The sequence below is a fragment of the Rana temporaria genome, chromosome 3 (assembly GCF_905171775.1).
Source record: "Rana temporaria chromosome 3, aRanTem1.1, whole genome shotgun sequence".
NCBI classification, from domain to species: Eukaryota; Metazoa; Chordata; class Amphibia; order Anura; family Ranidae; genus Rana; species Rana temporaria.
This window is the reverse complement of record NC_053491.1, coordinates 297676649-297702113: the sequence shown is the minus strand read 5'-3', so window position 1 is coordinate 297702113 and position 25465 is coordinate 297676649. Positions and strand designations below refer to the sequence as shown.

Below are 25465 nucleotides of genomic sequence, written 5' to 3'. Positions count from 1 at the left end.
CTCTCCCGGGAGGGGGCGGGGCTAGGCATCGATTATTACGATCGCATGCATCGGTGCCGCTTCGAGGACACCCGAATCGCAATGCAGCGACCAAATAAACACCAAACACTTTGGTGTTTATTTGGTGCAGCAAGTTTTAACTCCTGCTATTTCATCACCTAATATAAGAAGAATCTGGATTAATTTCTTATTCTTACTTCACGTGGGATTGTTTCATGGACTTTTTCAATTTTTTATTTTGAGCTCATGTCACATTCTCTGGATTTTTCACTGAGTGTCAGTCACTTATTTTGTCATTATTAACCATTTATTATTTGTTTCAATCACGCCTAGTTTGTGTTTTTTCAAATCTGTTTTTATTTTTATTTTCATTATACTCAATAGTTTTGTATTTTTGGTATCATTACCAAACCTTCACGCAATTGTTTTTGCGCCGTACCTCATCTTTTAACATATCCTTTGAAATTGGATCTACATTTTTTTGGTACTGGCAGCATTTGCACATTTTTTGTTTAGCGCAGTTTTCCCCCCCATTTTTCCAGTCTTCTTTCTTGGATAGATAACAGATCGCTGTTTCTACTTTGTAGAAACACGCGATCTGTCTTCTCTCCTCTGATAGCAAAGGGATTTGTGTGTTTACACACACAAACCTCCGTGCTATCGTTTGTGCACGCGATCTCGCCCATTGGCCATGTGCATCGGGTTCCCCGCTGTGCAGCGGGCGCTTGGGCTCTGGTGGCTCTCCTGGGCAAAGCCGTATATGTATGGGATTTCGCCCAGGAGAGACAGTCTGTCACAGTATATCTGCATGAGTCAGTCGGGAACCGGTTAAAAAAATTAAAGGTTCTGTTTTTATTTTTAAAATAACAAGCATGTTATGTTATACTTATCTCCCCTGTGCAAGGGTTTTGCACAGAGTGGCCCTGATCCTCCTTTTCTGGCTCCTTCCCGCAGCGAGTGCCTCCTCGCAGACCCGCTTTCCAAGGGGGCACTCGTGCAGGCGTGCTCCCAAGGTCCTGCTGGGTCCATTGACACAGACAGCAAGACTTGGCCCCGCCCCTAGCGTGTCACTGGATTTGATTGACAGCAGCGGGAGCCAATCTGTCCAATGAGGACCCGAGATAGCGGCTGGAGCTGCTGGGCTCGTTCTCGTCGATGGAAAGATCGGGTTCAGGTAAGTAAAAGGGGGGTTGCTGCACTACATAAGGTTTTTCACTTTAAAGCACAGAATGGATTAAGATGAAAAACCACAAGGGTTTACTACCCATTTAAGATCTATACTCCCCTCCATGTCTTGTGTTGGTCTGATGCTGTCCCCTGCTGGCTCATGACCTCTGATTGCTCAGTTTTTGGTCAGCTCTGAACAGAGCCTGTCACTGCTCTCTGCTCTGCCTCGTTTAGTGCCCTGATGTGCATCAGAAATAAAGAATTATGTCTGTTAATTGGCTGCTGAGGTGCATTGGCAACCAATTGCTTTTGAGGCTGGGTTCACACTTGTCCGACAAACGGTCCTACATTGGGAGCCTCATGTAGCATGACGTGTGAAAATCAAGGTTTCCCTATGAGAGCCGTCTTAACTGGTCCTACACAAGTCGGTCCGACTTTGAAAATGCTCCCTGTACTACTTTTGGTCCTACATTGATCCTACTTCAACCCATTGAATATCATTGAAGTCGGACCAAAGTAGTATCCTGTTCATGAAAGTAGGATGGATGTAGGACCAATGTAGGATAAATGTAGGACCAATGTAGCAGAGCAAAGTAGGATGAAAGTAGTGTAGTAGTGTGAACCCAGCCTGAGGCTGGGTTCGCACTACTACACTACTTTCATCCTACTTTGCTCTGTGTTCAATGTTTCCCTATGAGAGCATCTTGTAGCGTCCTACACAAGTCGGTCCGACTTTGAAAATGCTCCCTGTACTACTTTTGGTCCTACATTGATCCTACTTCAACCCATTGAATATCATTGAAGTCGGACCAAAGTAGTATCCTGTTCATGAAAGTAGGATGGATGTAGGACCAATGTAGGATAAATGTAGGACCGATGTAGCAGAGCAAAGTAGGATGAAAGTAGTGTAGTAGTGTGAACCCAGCCTGAGGCTGGGTTCACACTACTACACTACTTTCATCCTACTTTGCTCTGCTACATTGGTCCTACACTGATCCTACATTGGTCCTACATCGATCCTACATTGGTCCTACATCCATCCTACTTTCATGAACAGGATACTACTTTGATCCGACTTTGTGATAGTCTGACTTGTTCTTTGACCAATCAAAACAATCCCAGAGTGAGATAAATTCCTTTTACTGCTGCTGTAATCACAAGTCGGATGTCAAAAGTCGGATGGTTAGGACAAGGCTCCTACTTTGGTCCGACTTCAATGATATTCAATGGGCTGAAGTAGGACCAAAGTAGTACAGGGAGCATTTTCAAAGTCGGACCGACTTGTGTAGGACCAGTTAAGACAGCTCTCATAGGGAAACATTGATTTTCACACGTCATGCTACATGAGCTCCCAATGTAGGACCGTTGTCGGACAAGTGTGAACCCAGCCTAAAGCTGAACATAGGTTCTCCTTTACATTTATACAGTCTACTATGTCAAGCTTCCACTGGCCAGTTGTTACCAAGCCAGTGTAATATGAAAAGATGAAAAGCATTAGATGAAAGCTGAAAATAAGGCTGCAGTGTAGCTTGGATAGCTTATTGTACAACAACATCAATTGCATAAAAACATATACAACACAAGTTGAGGGAATTTTGCTCTGCTATACATTCAAGAAATAGATTTAGAAACACAATTCTCCCAGAAAAAAATGCAGTAGTGAATTGAGTGCGTTTATCTGCAGTAATATTGTATCTTGTGCTTTGACAGCTGAAATAATTCTCATTTACTGAATAGTGTCACTACTGCTGCAGTTATTATAAGTTGGGGTATGTGTGTCTTCAAACAGTGGTGATATGATGCTAAATAGTAACTCCACTTTTGTTGAGGAAAAAAACATCCCCTCTGGGTGATCTATATAATTTGTCGCAGATTCCTACCTTTTGTTGTTCTGAAATCACTGTGTGTTTGTCTGTGTCCATGTGGGAAAGTCAGTCTAATAGGAGTGGTTTCACAATTCTCAATCAGCTGCAGCACCTGAAGGTTTTTTTTTTGGTTGAGATACTCCCAATAGGAAATCATGTCTAGACATGATTTCCTATTGGGAGTATCTCACCAAAAAACAAAGAATTTGTTGCAGAGGATGCCTAAAATCTGACGTTTATCTTAGTGCTGACTTGTAACGCAATTGTATATGCTAAATAATTTTTTCTTTGCTATTTTTTTCGCCACAAAAGTGGAGTTACCCTTTAACTATGCTAAAACTCATTAGAACCATAATTTGCAGCTGAGCAAAATTGGCTCAATCAATGCTATATTGGATAAGAGCCCCCAGGCAGTGCTGAATTCCATTGCTGTTATCTGCAGTTGTACAAAGTTTGAAATTCAAAATGCCAGTCTGCTAGAATATACTTTAAAACAGAACAAATTTCCTTTGTTTGAAATGGCTTTTACCAGTTTAAAATATTGTGACATTGCCTAAATACATTTTTTTTTTCGTTTTTGAAACTAGAGGAAAAACTGCTTCAGAGCATTGGAATTTGCATGTGTCGACTCTGCTACCAGTTCTAGTTCCAAACAAAAAGATACAGTATCTCACAAAAGTACACCTCTTAAATTTTTGTAAATATTTTATTATATCTTTTCATGTGACAACACTGAAGAAATTACACTTTGCTACAATGTAAAGTAGCGAGTGTACGGTTTGTGATGGTTTCTCACAGCTTTGTGTGTTTTTGGTCTTAAGTCTCTTTTTTTTTGTTTAGTAAATTTTTATTGAGAAACAAGATACACGTAACAAAGAAGTGTTGACAAGACAACGGGTAGACCTCGTAGTGACAGAACATTTGGTTACCTGTGGACACCAGGCGTGTTCAGTAGACCGCACATTCTTAAACCTGTATGAACCATCCATAGAGGCCCCAGGTCGCACAATAATCACCATCTTGTCAGATACAGGGACATTTAAAAAAATATAGGGCAAAAGCATAAGCTGCCTCTGTCTTAAAGCGGAGGTCCGCCAAGTTTTTTTTTTTTTTTTAAAGCCAACAGCTACAAATACTGCAGCTGCTGACTTTTAAAATATGGACACTTACCTGTCCAGCGCGCCTGCGATGTCGGCACCCGAGGCTGACGTGTCTCTCGGTCCTCAGATGCTGCCACGCCATCTTCGCCAAGGGAATAAGGAAATGAAGCCTTGCGGCTTCACTTACCGATTCCCTACTGCACATGTGCAAGTCGCGCTGCGCAATCAAAGTGGTCCCTCCTGTTTTTTATTTCCCAGAAGACAGCGGGGGACACAGAAAGTGGCATAGATTATCCACAGATTCTGCGGATATCTATGCCCGGAAGTGGATGCAAATACCTGTATTATACCGGTATCTGCACCCCCTCCCCCCTGAAAGGTGCCAAATGTGACACCGGAGGGGGGGGGGATTCTGAAAAACAGAGGTTCACTTTTTGTGTGAACCTCCGCTTTAAGTCCTAATAAAGTTATTTTTCAACTTATTGTATTTTTCTAGTTGTCAAACTACTTGGATTAGTAAGCATTGTCTTTTTTTTTTTTTTTAAAGGGGACCTCATCCCCTTACTATATAAGTATCTCACAAAAGTTAGTACACCCCGCACATTTTTGTAAATATTTTATTATATCTTTTCATGGGACAACTTGCACTTTGCTACAATGTAAAGTAGTGAATGTACAGCTTGTATTGCAGTGTAAAGTTTCTGTCCTCTCAAAGTACTTCAACACACAGCCATTAATGTCTAAACCGCTGGCAACAAAAGTGAGTACACCTCTAAGTGAAAATGTCCAAATTGGGCCCAATTAGCTATTTTCCCTCTCAGGTGTCATGTTACTCGTTAGTGTTACAAGGTCTCAGGTGTGAATGGGGAGCAGGTGTATTAAATTTGGTGTTATTCCTCTCACTCTATCATACTGGTCTCTGGAAATTCAACATGGCACCTCATGACAAAGAAGATAGTGTCAAGTGTGTGTTTGGAGGTAACCAGGTGAAGAGTACAAAGACAAGTGTGTCTTGCCTGCAGTCAAGCATGGTGGTGGGAGTGTCATGGTCTGGGGCTGTATGAGTGCTGCTGGCACTGGGGAGCTACAGTTCATTGAGGGAACCATGAATGCCAACATGTGCTGTGACATATTGAAGCAGATCATGATCCCCTCCCTTCGAAGACTGGTGCCGCAGCAGGGCAGTATTCCAACATAACGACCCCAAACATGCCCACTGCCTCGTTAAATATTCTAAGGGTAAAGGTGGTGGACTGGCTAATAATGTCTCCAGACCTAAATCCTATTGAGCATATGTGGGGCATCCTCAAACGGAAGGTAAGATCTCGAACATCCGCCAGCTCCATGATGTTGTCCTGGAGGAGTGGAAGAGGCAACCTGTGAAGCTCTGGTGAACTCTGTGCCCAAGAGGGCTAAGGCAGTGCTGGAGAACAATGGTGGCCACACAAAATATTGACACTTTGAACCCAATTTGGACATTTTCACTTAGGGGTGTACTCACTTTTGTTGCCAGCGGTTTAGACATTATTGGCTGTGTTGAGTTATTTTGAGGGGACAGCAAATTTACACTGTAATAAAAGCGGTACACTCACTACTTTACATTGTAGCAAAGTATCATTTTTTCAGTGTTGTCACATGAAAAGATATAATAAAATATTTACAAAGATGTGAGGGGTGTACTCACGTTTGTGAGATACTGTAACAATATCAAATACAGAAAGAGGATTTATACAATCATATTGCACAATATCAAAAATATTTTATTCTTATATAATAAGTCAATAAAAAGTAAGTAAACTTACATTTAAAAATAAGACACACCATGCTGTCCACATTTGCTCAGCAATAAGGATATTCGTAGTATCAAGTTAAGACTAGAATGCAAATGGAGTAGCGAACACCTGCATCTTGCGTAACAAAATAGGATTACAGTGATCATTCATTTACTTATAAGAAAATCAAATGGGGTATTGCTCAATGCAGTATCCACAAAAAGGGTGGGGGGGGGTGTCAGTATTCTGTCCACTAACTCGCCTATTTGGTGGAGATTAATGCACCTAAAAGACACAGGGCTGGATTCAGATAGGTTAGCGGATCTTTAGATCCGCTAACCTATCTGATTTACGATCCGCCGCTGCAAGTTTTTGAGGCGAGTGCTTAATTCGGAAAGCACTTACCTCAAAACTTGCGGCAGCGTATCGTAAATCCCCCGGCGGAATTCAAATTCCGCGGCTAGGGGGAGTGTACTATTCAAATCTGGCGCGTCCCCGCGCCGATCGAACAGCGCATGCGCCGTCCGGAAATTTTCCCAGCGTGCATTGCTCCAAATGACGTCGCAAGGACGTCATTGGTTTCAACGTTTATGTAAATTACGTCCGGCCGTATTCGCGAACGACTTACGCAAACAATGTAAAAAATTCAAAACTCGGCGCGGGAACGACGGCCATACTTAACATAGGATACGCCGCACTTACCCCTGCTATAGCAGGGGTAACTTTCCGCCGGAAAAAGCAGAACGCAAACAACGTAAAAAAAAAGTGCCAGGCGGTCGTTCGTTTCTGAATCGGCGTAAATGCTCATTAGCATATTCGACGTGTAAAAGACACGGAAGCGCCACCTAGCGGCCGGCCTGGAATTGCAGCCTAAGATCCGACGGTGTAAGTCACTTACACCTGTCGGATCTTAGGGATATCTATGAGTAACTTATTCTATGAATCAGTCGCATAGATACGACCGGCCGGTCTTGGAGATACGACGGCGTATCAGGAGATACGCCGTCGTATCTCCTATCTGGATCTGGCCCACAGTGATTAATAAAGAAAGGGGATGAGGTTCCCTTTTAAGAAGATGATGCTTTACTAATCCAAGTAGTTTGACAACTAGAAACATAACTATACTATAAAAATAACTTATTAGAACTTAAGAAAAAAACAAAAACAAAGCTGTGAGAAACCATCTCTAGCATAAATTCAAAGTAACCTCCAACCCTCACAAATCAAAAAATTGACAATGTTGTCAAGCCAGTAAAAAACTCGGCCAATAACCATGACAGAATTAAATGATAAATCACCCAGTAATGATATGACCACGTGCCATTCATCCACTCAAAAAGGAGCATCTCAGTATTGTAACAAAATATATTCAATAAGTGGTGGAGGGATCATAGAACAAAAGTTCCAGGCAATTTGCCAATAAGTACAAAGTAATTATCACATCAGCTCATGTTGTAAAAAACCCTTGTATCCAGCTAAAATACTATTGATGAAAAATGCCTGCTGTATAAAGTGAGCTTGAAGTGTAGCAATGTGATTGTTATTAAGCAGCAGTCATTCAAGTGCAAGGTTAATAGACTTGGCAATATGCTTGTTAGCTCCTATTCAGGAAAAGTATTTCATTGACGAGCCAGAAAAGAAAACGGGGTCCTGTTAACAAGGATTTATATTTCTTTTCACAGGTCATTACTACATGGGTTATGGGCCACTTCAGGTGATGGACATTGGCATAATAAAGACTGGAAGTCCCCCTCTATATAACCTCTCCCACATAGGGAGTACCTCAGTTTTTTTGCCAGTGTCTAAGGTGTTGGCCACGGTTAACAGTGTGCTCCCAGTAGGGAACTGTATAATCAGATCTATTCAAAAAGCCAAAACAAAGGCAAAAGTGGATGGTACCTGAGCCTCGATACCGAAGAAAGAGGTTTTCCCTGTAACGCTTTTCTTTGGAGATTTGGGCCCTGGGATCCAGTGCCTTGGTCACATTGCTCTGCCACAGGTTGCTCTGGCAGTGCGCCCTACAGGTCCAAGGCAGTGGACCCTATAAATTAAAGTGGACCCTGTCAATTAAGGTCTGTCAGTCAGCGCTTATGGAGGAGGGCTGCCTTTCCCTCTCAGTTCGTCAGCCACCTAAGGGGGGAAGTTTGGGGTTCCACCAGCAGTGAGACTTCTCCCCCCTCCCTCCCTCTAAGTGGATCGCTGCTTGCGCATGCAAACAAAGAGAACCTTCTTCTTATGAGAAAGGGACGCCACAGGGGCGGGGAGCGGCAATTGTTATAAATTTAAGCCGTGCGAATACAGGTGTGCGACTGAGAGACACTTTTTCACAGGGCATGTAAGCACTCGGAAACAGGCATTTTTGAAGACTCATCTGTTTAGCATCTGAGCTGTGGCATTTGATAGCGGCATATTAAGATTGCTAAGGAGAGGGGCAAAAACGGAGAAGGGTGCAAAAGCGCAGTGGTCAGGTCCTGGGAACCCTAGTCGTGCCTCCATGGCACCTGCTTCCCCCTGTAAGACCTAAAATGGTTGACCAAGCTGAACCCTTGTCAGGCATTGTAGCTATCTCCAACACCCCAGCCTCTGCATATGTCACTAAAGATGACTTGGCTACGACTTTGGCTGGTTTGGAGGGTAAGTTGGCTAGTTTGATCGCGTCCACCTCCCAGTCTGGGAAAAAATGCAACAGGTCCCCTTCCCCTGGACCGTTGGCTGCGGATCAGGAGTGGGTAGAGGATTCAGATGTGCCTTTAGGAGGACCCATTGAAAGGGTATGAGGATGGTCCCTCATTAGAGGGCTCAGCCCCGGAGGAACCCTTCGTAAACCTCACAGTCTCAAAGGTTGTTAATTCATTCGCTCACTGATATTGGTTATAAGTTGCCCCTAACAGAGTCGGCTGAGGCCCCCTTTTCCTCTCTGACAGAGTTCTCTAAGGCCTCCTCAAGGGGCACATGCTTTTCCTATGCGCCCGTTGCTGGAACAGCTTATTTATGCTGACTGGGAATACCCAGACAGGCATTTTATTCCTCCTAAAGATTCTCTCAGATTTTTTTTTTGGAGGAGAAATTCACTAGGAAACGGAGTGCTGTTTCTTCCCTGAATAAAAGTATTACTTGTCCAGTCGACAATGTTCAGGTGTTTACAGATCCAGTGGATAAAAGACTGGTTATTGCTTAAAGCCTGCGATAGCAGCTAATGGCATCTGTCAATTCCTTAAGGATAAAGTGAAACAGGCCGTCAGAGGGGAAGAGGTCCCGGAGCTTCCTAAGGCCCTTTGTTTTGCAGTTGACACCATTAAGGATTCCATCCATCAGACATCACGTCTCGCTCTTCTGCTGGTGCACATGCGAAGAGTACTATGGATTAAGCATTGGTCAGCAGAGTTGCCTTGTAAGAAGCTGTTGACTGGGTTTCCTTTTCATGGAGAGTGTTTATTTGGGGATGACTTGGATAAGTACATCCAGAAGATCTCGGGTGGAAAGAATACCCTTCATCCTGTAAAGAGAAGAAGTAAGCGTCCTTCATTTAAACGTTCTGCCTCTCCATCGTCGTCTCAGCCTCCAGGCAGTCACGATGGCCTCCGCCGTCAGCACCAAGAGGATGGCCCCAAAGCAAATTTCAGGGACAGAAGAAGTCCTGGGGACAAAAATCTGCAAAACAGAGTCCCAATACCTCCTTATGAAGGGGCGCCCCTGCTCGCACGAGTGGGCGGAAGGCTCCTGCAGTTTGCAGGAGCCTGGCAGGAGGAGATCCAAGACAGATGAGTCATCTCTATAGTTTCTCTAGGTTACAAGCTAGAATTTTGGGAATTTCCTCCACCTCGTTTTCTAAAATCGAGCATTTCCAAGGATCTGGTAAAAAAGGGCCTCATTGTTTTTGGCACTAGACCGGTTGCTATCTCAAGGGGTGATCATAGAGACCCCCTCAAGAGAACACAAGAGAATTTTACTCAAATCTCTTTACAATAACCAAACGGGGATGTCAGACCCATTTTAGGTCTCAAAGGTCTGAACCAATTTCTAAACATCTGCTCCTTTCGCATGGAATCAATTCGGTCAGTAGTGTCCTCTCTTTGGGGAGGAGAGTTCTTAGTGTCAATAGACATCAAGGACGCATATCTCCATGTTCCAATTTTCCCTGCTTACCAGAAGTTCCTGCGATTCGAGGTGAAGCAGCAATACTTTCAGTTTGTGGCTTTGCCCATTCGGGTTGGCCACCACACCACGGGTGTTTACAAAGGTACTGGCTCCGCTGTTAGCAAGGCTAAGAGCCCAGGGTATAGTGGTAAAGGTATACTACCTAGATGACCTATTACTGATCAATCAGTCCATAAAGGGTCTGGATCTGAGTGTAGCCAGCATGGTCGGGTATCTGGAGCATCTGGGTTGGATTATCAACCTAGAAAAGTCATCCTTACGACCAGTAAAAAGACTGGAGTACTTGGGTCTGGTGGTAGACACAGCCCACAAGAAGGTGTTCTTACCCCAGGCAAAAATCTGCGCAATAATAGATCTGGTGCGCACATTTGGGAAAAGGAAAGAGCCTCTCATCCGTCTCTGTATGAGACTGTTGGGGAAGATGGTAGCTTCATTTAAAGCAGTACCTTATGCTGTCTGCCTGGAGCAAGTGAAACTAGGATTTGGATTGTCCAATGCATTTGACTTTGAGCGTACGCCAAAGTCTCAAGTGGTGGCTACTAGCCGAGAATTTGCAGAAGGGGAAAACCTTCATACCGATCACTTGAAAGATAGTGACAACCGATGCCAGCCTTGTAGGCTGGGGAGCAATACTAGAAGATAATGTTGTTCAGGGGGAATGGTCAGAGTCCGAAAAGACTTTGCCCATCAACATTTTAGAAATTCGGGCAGTACGCCTGGCCCTAAGAGCTTGGTTGGGCAGACTACGGGGATACCCTGTCAGGATTCAGTCCGACAATGCCACGGCAGTGGCCTATATCAATCACCAGGGTGGCACCAAGCGTCGGGCAGCCCAGAGAGAGGTGGACCATATACTGGTTTGGGCAGAGGAACATGTTCCTTGCCTATCTGCGGTGTTCATCCCAGGGGTAGAAAATTGGCAGGCAGACTTCTTAAGCCACCAACCATTGCTCCCAGGGGAATGGTCCCTACATCCAGATGTCTTTCTGGCCATTTGCCTGAGATGGGGTACCCTGGACGTGGATCTTTTTGCATCCAGGTTCAACGCGAAGCTAAGCAAGTTTGTGTCCCGGACAAGGGACCCGCTCGCTTGCAGTACAGATGCATTAGTAACCCCTTGGGATCAGTTTTCTCTGATTTATGCATTCCGTTCAGTCAGTTGCTCCCACGTCTGCTGCACAGGATCAAAGGGGAACACAACCGTGATTGGCGTGGCCCAGGAGGTCTTGGTATGTGGAGATTGATCCTTGGGTTCTATCAGCCCGCCAGGATCTGCTGTCACAAGGGCCGATATTCCACCCTGCCTTACAGACACTGAATTTGACGGTTTGGCTGTTGAGGCCCTCGTTCTAAAAGATCAGGAGCTTTCAAGCTCAGTGGTAACCACCCTGATTGAGGCTAGGAAGCCGGCTTCTAGAGCTATCTAGTATAGGGTCTATGTTTCTTGTTATAAAAACAAGGGATGACATCCTCGCAAGTATAGCATAAGCAGGATTCTAGATTTTCTACAGTTGGGAGTAGAGATGAAGCTAGCATTAAGTACAATTAAAGGTCAAGTCTCGGCTCTTGCTTCTCACGCCCTAGTACAGGCCTTTATGGAATGTGTAACGCACATAAATCCACAGATTAAATCGCCAATCTGCCCATGGGATCTGAATCTGGTCTTTTCAGTCCTTCAGGGGCTTCCCTTTGAGCCGATGTGTGATGCCCCATTACCCATGGTCACAAGGAAGCTAGTATTTTTAATTGTGGTAACTTCCGCAAAAAGATTCTCGGAGCTGGCAGGTGGTGTTAGGTCCCTGGCCATCTTTTCTGCCTAAAGTAGTATCCAGTTTTTATTTGAACCAGGATATTTTGCTGCCTTGATTTTTTCCAGAGCCAAGTTCAGCAGTCATTACATTCTCTTGATGTAGTGAGAGCAGTTAGCTTCTATCTGGAAGCAACTGCTCAGATTCGGAAAATGGATGCATTGTTCGTATTGCCAGGAGGGGACAGGCAGCATCCAAATCGACCATCTCTGGATGGGTTTGTCAGATTATTACTCAAGCTTATGATCTACAAGGGAAAGTTCAGCCTTTCCGTTTTAGAGCACACTTCTTGGGCAGTGCATCACCAGGCCTCCATAGCTCAAGTATGCAAGGCGACAACTTAGTCATCTGTTCATACATTCACAAAATTTTACCAGGAGGATACCGCCTTTGGGCGCAGTGTTTTGCAGGTGGCAGTATAGGTCCTCTTGACTGACAGAGGGCTGCTTTATTTTTTGGTGTCTCACTCCCCTTAGATGGCATTGCTTTGGGACATCCCATGTAGTAATTACTGGTGCTCTGTGTCCGTGATGTACTAAAAGAAAATAGGATTTTTATAACAGCTTACCTGTAAAATCCTTTTCTTGAAGGTACATCATGGGACACAGATTCCTCTCTTTTGGGATTATTATATATATATTGCTGTGCTACAAAACTGAAGTACTCCCCATGTGGGGGGGGGGGGTTATATAGAAGGGGACTTCCGGTCTTGGTTATGCCAGTGTCCATTACCTGAAGGTGGCCCATAACCCATGTAGTAATTACTGGTGCTCTGTGTCCCGTGATATACCTTCGAGAATAATTTTACAGGTAAGCTGTTATAAAAATCCTATTGTTCCATACTGAGGTGTCGTCAAGTGATAGTGCTTAGACCCATATATAGCAAGTCTGAAAGCCCCCAGATAAGTAGTTAGCTAAATTGGCAGCTTTAAATTTGTTAAATCTACTGACACGCAATCTGCTCATATATACCAGCTGATCTAACACAGCTGATCCGAATATCATTGGGGGAACAATCCTCCTTAGAAGGAGAGCTGAGTTACCACAATCAATGGTTTATGATCCAGCATTATAGATTTGTGCAGGATAAAGCAACCATCTCACTAACAGGAGTCTTGATCTACATGGTATAACCAGCCTGAATGCTCACACTGGCCGAGGTGCAACAGATGTAATATGTAGTGCACAGGTAACTCACAGCCCTCACTACTGGGAACCGCAGTCCATCTCCCAGGTGCTTAGGATCTTCGATATGGAATGGTCTTTGTGTGTCATCTAAGTGTGATGTTAGACCAGCACTTTACCTCCTTCAGATCCGGCATAGCATGCTGTTGCATAACTTGTGTACCATGATCCCTCCAGCACTTACTGAATATATTTTGTTATGATACTCAGATGCTCCCTTTTGAGCGGGTGAATGGCTCGTGGTCATATCGTTACTGGGTGATTTGTCATTTAATTCTGTGAGGGTTATTGTCCGGACTTTTTTTTTATTGGATTGGACATCCCCGCCACTTACCGGTGTTTCTCTAGCTTAATATTTCCACCGGATTGCCTGAGAAACGATCCAACGGTGCAGCTGGCTTCTCCCATAGGCGATCAAACAGTTAACACTCTTCGACTCTGTGGCCTTGGAGGACTGGAACGACATGTCGTCACTTCTGGTCCAGGCTGGAAGACCATATATATCTTTTAACTCTTTCGCTGTTAAAGGTAAAGAGATTTGAGGTTATTTTGACCTTACTTGGCGTAACACCATATTTTACATTATACAAAAAAATGGGTAACTATTTTTTTTGTTTTTTTTTATTCATTAAAGTGTATTTCTTTCCCCAAAAATTGGGTCTGCAAAACTGCTGCGTCGTGTGACATAAAATATTGCAACTATTGCCATTTTATTCTCTAGGGTCTCTATTAAAAATATATATACTGTATGTTTGGGGGTATAAGTAATTTTGTAGCAAAAAATACTAATTTAAACTTGTAAACAAAGTGCTAGAAAAAGCCTGGTCGATAAGTGGTTAATGTGTAAGGGGTGGAGGTTACTTTGAATTTTTAATAAATGATGTCCTTCACGCTACTGTGAGTAATAAGTGAACATCTCAAATACAAAAAGTGGAAATGCAGCAAAAACTAGTAGTGTTTACAATACACCAAAATAGAATATATAAAAGAAGGGTTCTCGCGCATAAGCTGTACATGCATCAATAATAGTGCAATGAAGTGAATCTAACAATAGCAATAATGTGTACTGATAAAATTGTAACCAACACAAAAAAAGTCCATATATGTGAAAGGCAGGTAAACTGCCAAAGAGGAGAACAGAAAAAATATTATTAGATGTCCATCGATCTTTGTGCAAAAAAAAAATGAATAAGTGGCCTGATCCCCAGCGTGCCTGGTCTCTCAGAACTCTCACCTCATAAATGAATCAATTCAGCAACAAGGAAATCCATAGAGAGCTTTACCACCATAGACCAAACGGTATTCCCACTTTACACTTCCACTGGTTTCTTTCAGATTTCGAGCAGACTTCATATGTCTGGTATGCCCCAGTTGAAGTGTCATTACACGAAACCGGTCGGGCACATACATTGGCCCCAGCCATTCCTAACTGTGCTTTTTATTGAATACAGGGACTTTTATATTTTTATTTTCCATTTTTGACTTTTTTTCCTTGCTGTGATTTTACGCATCTGCATTGCTTTATTGCTGAGTGTGTTCATGTGTGGCTTTTTGCCTTTTGGACAATAAATTTAGCTTTTTTACACTATGAGGAGGCGTCCTCTTTTGTTTTTTTCTTTTTCTTCTTTTTTATGGTGAGTCCATCCTATGCCTTACAAGGAAGCAGTGGATACCACTTCTATGTCCAGGATCCAGTTGATTTGGATTTTTACCAGCGTGGAGAGCTACAGTCCAGAGCCATCGAGAGAAGCTGCCCCCCACCCTTTGGGTTGATTAAGCACGTTTGACCCACCACCGTACGGTGTTGCTGGGTCCACCACATCTGGTAAGGTTATCTTATCTCTCTACCTCTTGATGATTGAAAACATCTGTTAATGGGAATCGTAGCTACTGTTGCATTGGAAATCAACCAACATCAGTCACCATATAAGCTCTGGAGGCTGGAGTTATTGGGATGGACACCATACACACAATATAAATGTGGTTTATGAATTTTCACCATTTATTTTGAACTTTATCATTCATTGGTTGTTTTTTCACATCTCAGGCCCCGTACACACGAGAGGATCCATCCGCTGGAATAGATCCGCGGACTGGCTCCAGCGGATAGATCCCCTGGTGTGTACAATCCAGCGGATCTGTTTCCGTGGATTTTTATCCCCTGGGATGGATTTCAAGCGGATAAAAATTTGAAGACATGCTTTAAAATCTATCCGCTTGAATCCATCCCAACGGATTGATCCGCTGGTCTGTACAGACTCACCGGATCAATCCGTCCGAATGAATCCCCCGCATGCGTCGTAATGATTCGACGCATGTGTGGAATTCCTTATATGACAGCGTCGCGCACGTCGGCGCGACACGTCATCGCGATGGGATTTCAGCGCGGATTTCGATCCGATGGTGAGTACACTCCATCGGATCAAAATCCTCGCAAATCCTCGAGAGGATTTATCCGCAGAAACGGTCCGGTGGACCGTATCCGCGGATAAATCCTCTCGTGTGTACTAGGCCTCAGACGTGTGTTTGGATACATCGCACCAGCGTTTTATCCTCTTAACCTTGATGTGTGACACATTACACTTGTGTTTATGTTCCTAGCCATACCCTTGTATGGTTAGGTTTTCATGTTTGGCGCTGCACTTTTGTTTTTCACTCATTTACACAATTTATTCCTTTGTTTGTGTTGGCTGCCACTTTCTGACATTTTTGAATCAGCGCAGTATATATTTTATTATATTCATATGTAGTACCACAGTTTACTCAGAATAACTCCTCGATCAGTCCCTATTCGGGCTCTAATAGGGGACCAGGGGGAGACAGAAAAAAAACTCCAATGGTGTAGTATCAAAGATAAGGGCATGTTTATTTAGGTGTAAATGCTCTTACATCAACATTAAAAAACGGGTGCAATGATAAAACTTGATGTAAGAGCATATACACCTAAATAAACTTTCCCTTATCTTTGATACTACACCATTGGAGTTTTTTTTCTGTCTTCTCTCCCCCCTGGTCCCCTATTGGAGCCCGATAAGGGACTAATCGAGGAGTTATTCTGAGTAAACTGTGGTACTACATATGAAGTCTGCAGGAAGTCTGAAAGATACCAGTGGAAGTATATAAAGTGGGAATACCGTTTGGTCTATGGTGGTGAAGCTCTCTATGGATTTCCTTGTTGCTGAATTGATTCATTTATGGGGTGAGAGTTCTGAGAGACCAGACACGCTGGTGATCAGGCCACTTATTCATTTATTTTTGCACAAAGATCGATGGACATCTAATAATATTTTTTCTGTTCTCCTCTTTGGCAGTTTACCTGCCTTTCACATATATGGACTTTTTTTGTGTTGTTTACAATTTTATCACTACACATTATTGCTATTGTTAGATTTACTTCATGTCACTATTATTGATGCATGTACAGCTTATGTGCGAGAACCCTTCTTTTATATACTTTGAATTTTTGCTAGTGATGGTTTCTCACAGCTCTGTGTGTTTTTTGTCTCAAGTCCTAATAAAGTTATTTTTCGACTTATTATATTTTTCTAGTTGTCAAACTACTTCTTGGATTAGTAAGCGCCGTCTTTTTATTTTTTTTTTAAAGGGGACCTCATCCCCTTTCTTTATTAATCAAAGTATTTACATACAGTATCTCACAAGAGTGAGTTCACCCCTCACATTTTTGTAAATATTTTAATATATGTTTTCATGTGACAACACTGAAGAAATGACACTTTACTACAAAATAAAATAGTGAGTGTACAGCTTGTAAAACAGTGTAAATTTGCTGTCCCTTCAAAATAACTCAACACACAGCCATTAATGTCTAAACCGCTGGCAACAAAACTGAGTAAACCCCTAAGTGAAAATTTCCAAATTGGGCCCAATTAGCAATTTTCCCTCCCCTGTGTCTTGTGACTTGTGTTACAAGGTCTCAGGTGTGAAGGGGGAGCAGGTGTGTTAAATTTGGTTTTGTTGTTATCGCTCTTACTCTCTCATACTGGTCACTGGAAGTTCAACATGGCACCTCATGGCGAAGAACTCTCTGAAGATCTGAAAAAGAGAATTGTTGTTCTACATAAAGATGGCCTAGGCTATAAGAAGATTGCCAAGACCCTGAAACTGAGCTGCAGTGTGGTGGCCAAGACCATACAGTGGTTTAACAGGACAGGTTCCACTCAGAACAGGCCTCACCATGGTCGACCAAAGACGTTGAGGGGTTGTATTTGGGAAATAGACGTATGAGTGCTGCCAGTATTGCTACAGAGGTTGAAGGGTGGGGGTCAGCCTGTCAGTGCTCAGACCATACGCCGCACACTGCATCAAATTGGTCTGCATGACTGTCCTCCCAGAAGGAAGCCTATTTTAAAGATGATTCACAAGAAGGCCCCCAAACAGTGTGCTGAAGTGTCCTGTGGTCTGATGAGACCAAGATGAACTTATTTGGTTCAGATGGTGTCAAGTGTTTGTTTGGAGGTAACCAGGTGAGGAGTACAAAGACAAGTGTGTCTTGCCTACAGTCAAGCATGGTGGTGGGAGTGTCATGGTCTGGGACTGCATGAGTGCTGCCTGAACTGGGGAGCTACAGTTCATTGAGGGAACCATGAATGCCAACATGTGCTGTGACATACTGAAGCAGATCATGATCCCCTCCCTTAAGAGACTGGGCTGTAGGGCAGTATTCCAACATGATAACCCCAAACACACCTCCAAGACAACCACTGCCTTGCTAAAGAACCTGAGGGTTATGGTGATGGACTGGCCCAGAATGTCTCTATTGAGCATCTATGGGGCATCCTCAAACGGAGGGTGGAGGAGCGCAAGGTTTTGAACATCCACCAACTCTGCGATTTCATCATGGAGAAGTAGAAGAGGACTCCAGTGGCAACCTGTGAAGCTCTGGTGAACTCTAAGAGGGTTAAGGCAGTGCTGGAAAATAATGGTGGCCACACAAGATATTGACACTTTGGGCCCAATTTGGACATTTTCACTTAAGGGTGTACTTTTGTTGTCGGCGGTTTAGACGTTAATGGCTGTGTGTTGTTTTTTTTGAGGGGACAGCAAATTTACACTGTTATACAAGCTGTACACTAACTCCTACATATTGTAGCAAAGTGTAATTGTTTTCAGTGTTGTTGCATGAAAAGATATAATAAAATATTTACAAAAATGTGAGGGGTGTACTCACTTTTATGAGATACTGTATATATGCATTATCCATCAGTGCTCTGAATAGAATTATGGTTGAGTTGAAGCTTTAGCGCATTTAAAGAAAATTTAAAGCATGCTGTGTGAGTTCCTTTGTGAAATACTGATACAACCAACCAGGGCTTTTTTTCAGGGGGAACTTGGGGGAACTGAGTTCCACCACCTTTGGCTCAGACCCTTTGGTGCCTGCTCACCACAATCACTTGTAAATACAGAAGTCCGAATTTTGTGTTTACAAGTGACAGCTCTGCACTCTGTATGTAACACAATCCTGGTATTTATTACCCCTTTAAGACCCTTCTACTGTTTGTGAAAACTGAACGGGGTCGTGGATGAGTTCCTGCACCTATTTTCTGAGAAAAAAAGCTGTGCAACCAACCACATATCCACTTAGGGGTTGACATTGTTTCAGTAATCAGTAAGTTGCCCCTTCTTAAAAAGATTGGACGGACTTGAATATTGAGGTGAGCATGGTCTCCGGCTCCTTAGGGGGTATCTACTTGTTTGGTTTTTATTCAATATTAATAAAGCTGTATTTGATATTGTACACTATGTCGCACATGGACTGTATAAGTCCTCTTCTTTCTATTTTAGGACTTTATGTTTAACCACTTCAGCCCCGGAAGATTTTACCCCCTTCCTGAGCACTTTTTACAATTTGGCACTGCATCGCTTTAACTGACAATTGCGTGGTCATGCAATGCTGTACCCAAACAAAAAAAAATTCCCCACAAATATAGCTTTCTTTTGGTGGTATTTGATCACCTCTGCGGTTTTTATTTTTTGCGCTATAAACAAAAAAATAACGACAATTTTGAAAAAAAAAAATTTTTTGCTATAAATATCCCCCAATTTAAAAAAAAAACGAATTTCTTCATCAGTTTAGGCCAATATTCTTTTACATATTTTTGGTAAAAAAAATATCGCAATAAGTGTATAGTGATTGGTTCGCGCAAAAGTTATAGCATCTACAAACTATGGGAAAGATTTATGGCATTTATATTATTTATTTATTTTTTACTATTAATGTCGGTGATCTGCGATTTTTAGTGGTACTGCAACATTGCGACGGACAAATCGGACACTTTTGACACTTTTTTGGGACCATTGACATATGTAAATGCACTGATTACTGTGTAAATGTCACTGGCAGGGAAGGGCTTAACACTAGGGGGTGATCAAGGGGTTAACTGTGTGTTCCCTCAGTATGTTCTAACTGTGTGGGGATGGGAGTGACTAGGAGAGGAGACATCTAGTTTTTCCTACTTAGGAACAAATGCTGTTTCCTCTTCCCTGACAGCACAGGGATTTGTGTGTTTATACACACAAATGCTCGTGCACGCGATCGTGTGTGGCAGGTCGCGATTGTGCCCACCGGCCACGCGCATCGGGCGCACGCACGGCCTTTGGTGGCCGAACAAGAGAAGGACGTACCCGTATGGGATTTTTCCCAGGAGAGCCATTCTGCCACAGTATATCTGCGTGAACCGGTTGGGGATCGGTTAATGATGATAGGCAAAAAATACTTTGTGGTCAAGAACTGTTTAGTGAAAACTCAGCCTCTACCTTGGTAATGTGTCTAATGTTAATCTGGTCCTGACTCTAAGACAACTACAGAACAGAATGGGCAACTGTTTAATATTTCAATTTTTATATCCTTTGATATTCATTCAATATTTTTTATAAATGGTAAACAAAAAAAACGTATTTTATCAAGGGCAAAACATATTGTAGTCTTAGTGGAATAGTGTCTATATACATTCATATGTGAAATCTATATACATAAGGTTACTAAGTCTTCTTTTGCACAGTATATCACAGTTTTTGGTATGAATTAAGCATGGATGTGATGTCTCATACTTTTTTTATTAGGAAAAAAGCAGCAAGCCTTCATGTGTTCCAGCGAAGCATAGGACAAAATGGTCTGGACTTTAAGTTGTACATTGTACATTCTGGACTTCTTTTGCGTCACATGCAGCAAAGGAAATGCCCTTAACCAACCTAACATGCTGATCATTCTAACCAGTTATTTTGCTCAACCGAATGTTTCCTCTTTTTTTTTGTCACCTTCTGGCAGCTGAATGGATTAAAAGCACTGCAACATCAGGTTGATATGAACATATCTTTTGAACTGAAAAGACTGTTTCTATTCTAATGATATTAAAAAACAAATCTTACTATATAACATTTGTGCTGAAAAACAGTTCTCGTTCTAATGTTAATTCCAAGAGAAGTCAAACTAAAATCTGTTATGGGTTGAAAAATAGAGTTCATATGTCATATGTCCACTACGAGGACCTATACAGTTTTGTTTCCATTTGTAGGCAGTAGCTTTGGCATGGTCTTTATTCATAATCCTCAGACTCCTGGCATGGTAAAAGTTGGGTTTCTAAAGAGAAATAGATCATTAAATGACAGTTATGGTTATAAAAATGTATTTTATTTTTTGACTGTATTTGATAAGACTCATTCTGCAGTAGGATTTTTACACGTTTTTGTCTAAAAGTAATTGAAGCTGAACTTCAGGCGAACAGATTGCTAGACAGCATAACTTTTCTACACCGCAATTAACTAATGCACCTACTTGTCACCAGCCTTGACTAGATTATGAATGAGCATGAATTCACACTGCTTTCTTCTACTAGTTTTCCATATTTACAGCCTTACAACTCATTAAAACATTGCTTAATTTCTTCTGAAAATTATAAAATTAAAAGCAGTTGTCTCACGTATACTTGCATGTCTTTGGTATATCATAGAGGAAAAAGCAAAGCAAGTGTGAAAAAAAAACATTATGCTTTTTGTACAAAAATGTCCGAACGGTTTTCTGAATTTAGTATCATGTCTTTAATCTTGTAATCAGTCAGCCTTTTTAAATGGACAATAGTTGTCACGTGTGCACCACACTTACCACACTGAACATGGACCAGAGAAAGCAAAAGAGAGAGTTGTCTGAGGGGATCAGAAAGAAAACTGTACACCGGCATGTCAAAGGCAAAAGGTTGTAAGATGATCTCCGAGAACTTTGATGTTCCTGTGGATGCAGTTGCAATTATTAAGATGTTTACGGTGATTTGAATTGTATGAGACTTTCCTGGATGTGGCAGGAAGAGAAATTTACCCCAGAATCAACAGACAGATAGTGCATATGGTAGAAAGAGTCAAGGAAAACATTCAAATAGGTACAAACTAATCTCCAAGGTCAAAGGAAGCGAGCGTAACTGTTGAAAGATAAAAAAGACAGACTGGATTTGCAAAACTGAACATTAGCATACCACAATGTTCCTTTGAGAATGTCCTTTTGGACATATGAGACAAAACTGAAGCATTCTAGGCAAGTTGCGTCAGCTCTATGTTCACAGATTAATAAAGGTAGCTTTCAAAGAAAGGAACATCTTCCCTACTGTGAAACATGGACACGTTATATTTTGGGGCTGCTGCGTCTATCAAGGAATTCTGAACCTTAAAATACTACCCAATGTCAGAAATGTCTCATTTGCAGATCATAGGTCCTCCAACAGTATGACCTAAAACACATAGCTAAAAGCCCCCATGAAATACTCAGAACAAAACATTGGACTATTCTGAAGTAGCCTTTTATGAGACATGATCTAAATCCTGTTGAACATCTATAGAAAGAGCTGAAAATGCAGTCTGGAGATGGCACCCTTCAAACTTGAGACAGCTGGAGCAGTTTGCTCAAGAAGAGTTAGCCAAACTACCTGTTGGCAGGTGAAGAAATTTCATTGAGAGCTAAAGAAATCACTTATTTGCAGCAATTGCCTCTAAAGGTTGTGTTATGAAATTTTAGGTTATAGGGTCCCATCATTTATGTCAATGCCATTTTCATTTGTTTTGATATTTAACAGTCTGTCAAATATATGATTTTTTTTTATAAATATTGAAAAAGCAATGCTGGAAGCCAATTACTTTGGTCAGTTTGAAGTTATTTTAGAAAAAACTGTGGATTGTTCTTTTGTCGTGAAAGGGTACCTACAGATTTTTCCATGTTTGTACATCACAGGACAATGCAGTAGAGCCTGTACTGCCCATTTTAAGACCTGCTGCACAGGGAATTGCAAGATGCTTATAAAACGATAGATATGGGTTTTTCTACTATTATGCAAATATTGCATTTAAGCTTTACCTAACTGAATAAAATGGGAGTCTTTTATGTGCCAGTAGTTAAGCTTTAGTTGATCTGTTTTTTCTGAATCAAAACTAATTTCATTCCCCGGCTCCCAGCAAGAGATGAAAGATGGGGGAAAAAAGTTTGAAACTCAAAATACGCTGATTTATAAACATGATTTCTTCATTTTTAGAGGACATTAAACTGTTTAACTAAGACATCCAAATCCAAAAGGTTTCCTATATTACTTTTATGATGTAGCTAAGGCAGTGTTGGTCTCGGGCCTATTGGATTAATCCAGAAAAGGTACAGTATTTTTTTTTTACTCTTTCTTTGGATTTTTAATGACATATAATGATCCTGATGGGAGTAAAACACTCAATTCTTTCAAAGATCATTAAACCTAATAAACTATCTACTCTACTTTACTGCATTGGATTGAAAAAATACTGCTTATTTTCTTCATTTGTAAAATTGTTGGTATTCTCCATGTTTTAATCTGTCAAATCACTGTGAATGTTGTAGCAATCTGTATAGATATTTTATCTTACAAAATATGTATAATGGCGTATGAAATGCACATTCACAGTTAAAAAAATAAAAAAACGTGTGAGCACATTACCCATTAGTGGTAATTTTTTAGACTGTACTGAAATTTAAAATGTTGTGTCATCTTTCATTATGTTCCCATAATGTGCTTTTCTAAGTCATAACGCAAGTATGTCGGAGTCCTTCAGAGATTTAAGGAACTGGGAGGCAACTGACAACTAATCATTGTTGTGTTTTTTTTTTATATATTTATATTTAACCCTCTAGTACTGAAAGCTGAAATGGTTAATTTTTGATTGGTTAGCTTATGTCATTTTGTTTTGTTAAAGCATGTGGTCATGTATATTATTTTGTTATTTACATTGTTTTTTCATTTTCACTACCAAAATAAATTAAACATTCCCAATGTGTATATTATGTATAGGAGATCTATCTTTTTCTGTGTATTAAAATGGATGATTTATTGAAATATTTATAAATGGAGCCCATGTAGATGAGTATCAGTTTTTTGTTTTTTAAATCCTTATGTAGCATTATCACTTTTTGAGAATTCACCTAATGGTCAGAAAAGGGAAAATGTATATGAAATACTTACCGTAATTTTCCTTTCCTGATGGACTCCATGGCAGCCTACGTGTGGGTTAATCCCGCCTCTCATACCTCATAGGACTCTACTCCCATAAAGCTTTGCTTCTCACCATAGACTGTGTTCCGTAATATAGCTTACTCCAGCAAAGGGAGGGAACTCCTGCTGCCATGGAGTCCATCAGGAAAGGAAAATTACGGTAAGTATTTCATATAAATTTTCCCTTTTCCTGACAGACTCCATGGCAGCCTACGTGTGGGAAATGACTAGCCATACACACCCAGGTGGGCAATTGCTGGTTAAAGAAAATATTTAATTGACATTGTAAACAGATAAAACATGTAAAGCAAAATTGACCGACGATAAAGAAGCCGGTTCTACGCAATAGTGCGTCATAAATGTGTTTAACGACGACCAAGATGCCGCTTTACAGATCACTTCTGAAGAAACATGCCGGGCAGCCGCCCATGACGTGGCAACGCTCCGAGTAGAATGGGCGGTTACCGCTTCCGGAGGAGCCAAACCTTTCACCTTATAAGCCCTTTGGATGGCTTGGACAATCCACGCTGCAATGGTTCTAGAGGAAGCACGCATTCCTTTGTTTTTTTTCCATGAAAGGAAACAAATAGGTGATCAGATTGGCGAAAAGATGTAGCTTCCAGATATTGTTTTAAAACTTCTCCGACATCCTAAGGATGAGCATTAGAGTTCTCAGAAGACCGAAAAGTGGGGAGGACGATTTCTTGTTTCTCATGAAAAACCAATGACACCTTTGGTTTAGAACCTAGCTTCGGGATCAATACGACACGATCCGGGAAGAATGTAAGGAAAGGTTCTTTGGATCCCAACGAACCGATTTCGGAAACCCTCTTGGCTGATGTTATGGCTACTAGAAAGACCACTTTGAGGGAAAGATCCTTGATCGATAGTTGGTCTGTGTGTTCAAAATCTGAGAAAAAGTCCAAGACTAGAGGGAGATCCCACTTGGAGAACCTCGGTTTTCTTAGAGGTCTCAGCCTCATAGCTCCTTTAAAGAATTGCCTGACGAGGGTGTGTCTAGCCCAGGATATACCTGTGAAAGCGGAGATAGCCGAAACTTGAACTCTCAAGGAGCTAACCGATAAAGGCAGATCAAGATCCGTCTGAAGAAAGCCTACAACATCTTGAATTCTGGGATCACTAGGAGAACCACCCATTGAAGAGGTGTAGACTGAGAATCTTGACCAAATTCTTTGGTAGACCTTATTGGTGCTTGATCTTCTAGTGTTCAATAAAGTAGAGATGGCTCCGCTTGGACACCCTAATGCTTCCAGCCTTTCCCTCTCAAGAACCAGGCCATCAGATGCAGATGGGTTGGACACAGGTGAGGGGTCGATCCTTGCAACAGGAGATATGGTCTGGATGGAAGCAGAACTGGGTCCCGGAAGCTCAGTTGGAACAGCAACGGAAACCACGGTCTGTTTGGCCAGTATGGAATTATCGCCACTACCTTGGCCTCCTCCCACCTGAGTCTCGATAGGAACCAGAGGATGACCGGGACTGGAGGAAAGGCATAAGCTCTGCGGAACCTCCACTGATCCGTTAGGTCGTCCACCCCGAAGGCCTGGGGACATCTGCATCTCGTGTAATACTTCTCTAGCTTGAAGTTGCACGGAGAATCAAACAGATCCACTTCCGGTACAAATCCCAGGGACAGGACCCAATTGAAAACCCCGATGTGGAGAGACCACTCGTTGTTGTCGAGAGATGTTCTCGAGAGGAAATCCGCCTGTAGATTCTGAGCTCCGGGAAGGTATACAGCTGTCAGATCTGTCAAATGTGTCTGTGCCCAAGACATAATTGGATTTACCTCCCTCAGTAGAGACAGACTGCGAGTGCCTCCCTGTCTCTTGATGTATGATACTGCTGACGTATTGTCCATTCTTAGGAGGACTGAGG

At 42.0% G+C, this 25465-nt stretch overlaps 1 protein-coding gene across 1 annotated transcript in view; it reads left to right on the top strand.

The window, feature by feature from the left end:
• Positions 1 to 23013, top strand: part of C3H5orf24 (chromosome 3 C5orf24 homolog) — a 122353-nt gene extending 99340 nt beyond the window's left edge. Inside the window, exon 4 of the mRNA XM_040344764.1 lies at positions 20136 to 23013. Coding sequence (XP_040200698.1) covers positions 20136 to 20176 — 41 coding nt within the window. The 3' untranslated portion in view covers positions 20177 to 23013. The remainder of the gene's footprint in view (positions 1 to 20135) is intronic.
• The last annotated feature ends 2452 nt before the right edge of the window (positions 23014 to 25465 follow it).